Source organism: Hordeum vulgare, chromosome 4H (genome assembly GCF_904849725.1).
Source record: "Hordeum vulgare subsp. vulgare chromosome 4H, MorexV3_pseudomolecules_assembly, whole genome shotgun sequence".
In the NCBI taxonomy this organism is placed as follows: domain Eukaryota; kingdom Viridiplantae; phylum Streptophyta; class Magnoliopsida; order Poales; family Poaceae; genus Hordeum; species Hordeum vulgare.
In genome coordinates this window covers 541,223,978-541,227,441 of record NC_058521.1, presented here as the reverse complement: position 1 = coordinate 541,227,441, position 3,464 = coordinate 541,223,978, and the positions used below count along the sequence as shown (strand labels likewise).

General features: G+C 43.2%; 1 protein-coding gene across 1 annotated transcript; it reads right to left on the bottom strand.

Annotated features, from left to right (window-relative positions):
• Window positions 1-262: 262 nt before the first annotated feature.
• On the bottom strand, window positions 263-3,150 carry LOC123449375 (54S ribosomal protein L51, mitochondrial). Its single transcript, XM_045126578.1, has 3 exons — window positions 2,923-3,150; window positions 1,555-1,661; window positions 263-748 (listed from the first exon to the last, which is right to left on the bottom strand). The coding sequence occupies exons 1-3, from the start codon at window positions 3,000-3,002 to the stop codon at window positions 576-578; spliced, it is 360 nt and encodes a 119-aa protein (XP_044982513.1). The 5' UTR covers window positions 3,003-3,150; the 3' UTR covers window positions 263-575.
• Window positions 3,151-3,464: the final 314 nt, after the last annotated feature.

Here is a 3,464-nt window from a genome sequence, read left to right as displayed (position 1 = left end):
GACACAGCGGGGTGGCCATGGCCACGGCAAAAAAGCCGTGATGCATCGCAGGGGCTCTGTGGTGTAGCAGCCTCAACTGCGACACTACCTGATGCTTCGTCGGTTCAAGGAAATACAGGAGAAAGAGCGAGCGGCCAAGAAAGATACGGCTGTGAAAGCGCTACGTGGATCCACAGAGGGACACACGGACGGAAAATCAACCGACTGATTTAAAACATTTTCCTTCAGAATAATACTAGCAGTTCAGTTAACCACTAAAGGATTGAGAGAGAAAACGGTTCATTGCATGCAGAGCCACTCAGATCAAATTTGCTATCCTGACAAGTTCAAGGAAGATGATGGTCTAAGATCACATTCGCCGCCTGGATCTGGCAGACCGACATCGCTAACAAGAACCTCCCACGGTTACATGATATTATCAGATTATTATGTCTCAGACAAAAAAAAAAGAAGGGGGGGCACCGAATCAAACTGTAACTACTGACAAAAGGTAGGTCTAATAGCAGCAGAGTTCTTGCCATAGATCTCAAACAGTTTAACAGGAACACTGCAACAGTCTGTCTTGGAACTTTGACTCACATCTTCAGCTCCGTCGTCCATGTCCCCTGGACACTAGGCCGTTTCGTCACGTGTCTCGTTCTCAGCTTCACCACTTTCCTGCCCAGAGAACACCTTAGCCTACTGGCCTGCAACATGATGTCCTCGGGTGCTAAATTTCTAACACAAACCACTCTCTCGTTATGGTTTTCTGCACAAGAATAACGTCACATAAAAAACAATACTAAAAAAACAAGTATGTAGCCATAAGCTCATGAAAATTAACAAGGATATATGAATCCGTGTCTCGCTGACATGTGACTGGGTCCTGTCAGCGAGTCAGGTAGTGGTACTTCCTGTCATGCCAATCTTTGGCTTAGCATTTCATGAAAAGTATCCGGATAAGTAATAACAAATGTAAAGCAGCAGAAAAATAAAATCTACATGGTTGTTTGGCTTGCGTAATCTCCTCCTAGAACATCAGATGATATAAGATTTGGTTTTGATTGCGCAATGGAATGGAATTATCCTTGGGCTAAACATTGCAAAAAGTGAAAGAAGTTAGTATGGCTCGTGAAATGCATTCCACAGAAATTGTTGAATGAACCTGTCACCCCACCATCACGATATCTGTTAAATGTCTCTATTTCATCCGAGATGGATGTACTTGTCATAGTACAAGCGCACCCCTCAAACAAAACAAGACAATATTTCATGCTTAAACCATGTGAGTTCACCGTTGGGCTGTTGAGCAAGTCAAATTCATCACAAGTACTTAAGCACATGAAAGAAAGAGTTACAAATGTCCTGGTGCTGCAATTTTCAACTAAATATGGCAAGTGTTAACTACAGTGCTTGGCTGCGAGTGACTGCATGAAAACTAACTAACTCTATGCATTTGGTCAGCACCAACACAATGATCTAAACAACTATCAGAAAGTAACACCATTATAAGCAATACAGTTGCCATATAACTCCTGATATAACATGATGGCCAAAAGGAATGGAAGATCTTACTGTAAACGCCCTTCAAGTTAGGATGCTGACCACGGACAAGCTGTGTCACTACCTCTAACTGGGGATTCTTTTCCTTTAAAGCTGGAAGATGTGACTCCATAAAAGCCCTGCAACTCCAAGGAGTGCTAGATGTGAAGGAGCAAGAAAATTGAAAGATTCAAGTGAATCCTGACGACAAAGATTATTGATACAAGCAATATTTAAGCTGCAAAATCATACAATCAATGCTTAAAGTATAGCCTACCAATCCACAAGGGAAGAGGATAATATGTGAATAAATTTATGTTCAAGAATCTAAAATTCCGAGCTCGGTTACAGCACAACCAGCAAACAACAATTGCCTTAAACTGTAACTGAACTGTTTCTTCTAAACAAAATTTCTGCATTTCCAGTAACTCAGTAGTGAGCTATTTTCCAATGGCGTCATATGGAACACATAATATAAACGTGACGCTCAACATAAACAATTGTGCCCACAAGGAAAGATAGCCCATCCCTACCTAAAACCATTTGATACCACAACATAGCTGGCATGATATGTTGGATGTTGTTATCAGTTTCCACCCTCTTAAAAGAGAGGTCAAAGCCTTTGAAGCCATCCACTGGATTTTCATGTTCGTAAGGGAGTTTAAATTAAGACGTGATTAATCAAACTGCTAATGATTAGCAAGAAGTTAAGCAGGCCAGTAAGTGTTCTGCCTCTTCTAATTGACATCAACAGGTGCAGTTCCACTTCTGTGCAATGAGAATGCCTTTTACTTCCATCCTTGAGCCATGCTCCCTAAGTTTATAATGTCACTTACGATATAGCACTGCTTTTTTTAGGGAAGAAATAGCACTATTTTCTAGATGTAACTTTCGCAATGACAGTCAAAATCCAATAATATGCTAGCTAACACCGACGTCTTCTGCTTACAATTTTGTTGGAATCATTTCCATGTTACCAAAACTAAAAAATTGGTTAAGTTTGAATCCTACATAAGTAAACAGAGAGGGTATTTCACAGCCTATGCACTTTTTATGACATGGCCCAAAGCATTGAAGAATACTCAAACTTACAGTTAGTTCTTCACGGGTAAATCTCAAACCTGTCCGGCCACACACTACTGGCATCTTTCAGCAAAACCATATAACAGGGTATACTAACCATAACAAATTTAATTTAAGGAAGATCTTTACAAGAATTTTCACATGTAGAAACTGACTTTGTGAACAAACCACTCCAACTCAATCAACGGAACGAGCGAGTCGGGTCTCCCCTACCGAATCTAATTAAACTCGGCACCGCGTCAAAGCAGAACAGACCAAACCGCTACGGTCTGCCTAGTGGTGAGATCGGCTCTTATCGGCACGATGGAAGGTAAGTACCTGATTCCCCTGCTGCTCCCTCCCCAGTCGCAGTAGTTCACCACAAGCTTCTGCAGCTGCCAGACGCCCCTCAGCGCCATCACGCCGCCCTCTGGATCAACGCAGACGAGCAAGTGCGTGGGTGGGGAGGAGGAAATGTGGGAGAAGGGAGGGGATGGCGGCGGAGTCCGGTCTGTGGGGTTGGAGGACGACGCTCCGGTTAGGGCTCAACGGAGCGAGAAAAGAGGAACGCCAATATCGGCCCATATAAGAGCAACTGCAACCGGAGCCTCATATCCTCCCCGCCAGGGCTATATCTCGCCTATAGCTAGATGCATGGCCCGCTCGCCTGGAGGTTTCCCATGGGCCCATGACATGGTTGGAGACGGCCTGTTTTATTGGATTTTTTTTACCTCCTCGCTTGGATTTTGTTGCCTCGGGTTTCGGTGTCTTAGAACATGTACAATGATTTTATTTTAGGAGTGATGCGTAGTATAAACGTTAAGCTGAAGGAGAAAGAATAGCAACATGGGAAATGACGTTGCCGCCCGACTAAGACTCGA

Bases quoted from the DNA above. Each gene is read 5' to 3' on its own strand.
- LOC123449375 (XM_045126578.1), bottom strand. From the start codon at position 3,002: ATGGCGCTGAGGGGCGTCTGGCAGCTGCAGAAGCTTGTGGTGAACTAC. The intron at 1,662-2,922 runs GTACTTACCTTC...TTGGAGTTGCAG, and splicing joins GGGAGCAGCAGGGGAATCAG to GGCTTTTATGGAGTCACATC. The intron at 749-1,554 runs GTAAGATCTTCC...ATTCTTGTGCAG, and splicing joins TAACTTGAAGGGCGTTTACA to AAAACCATAACGAGAGAGTG.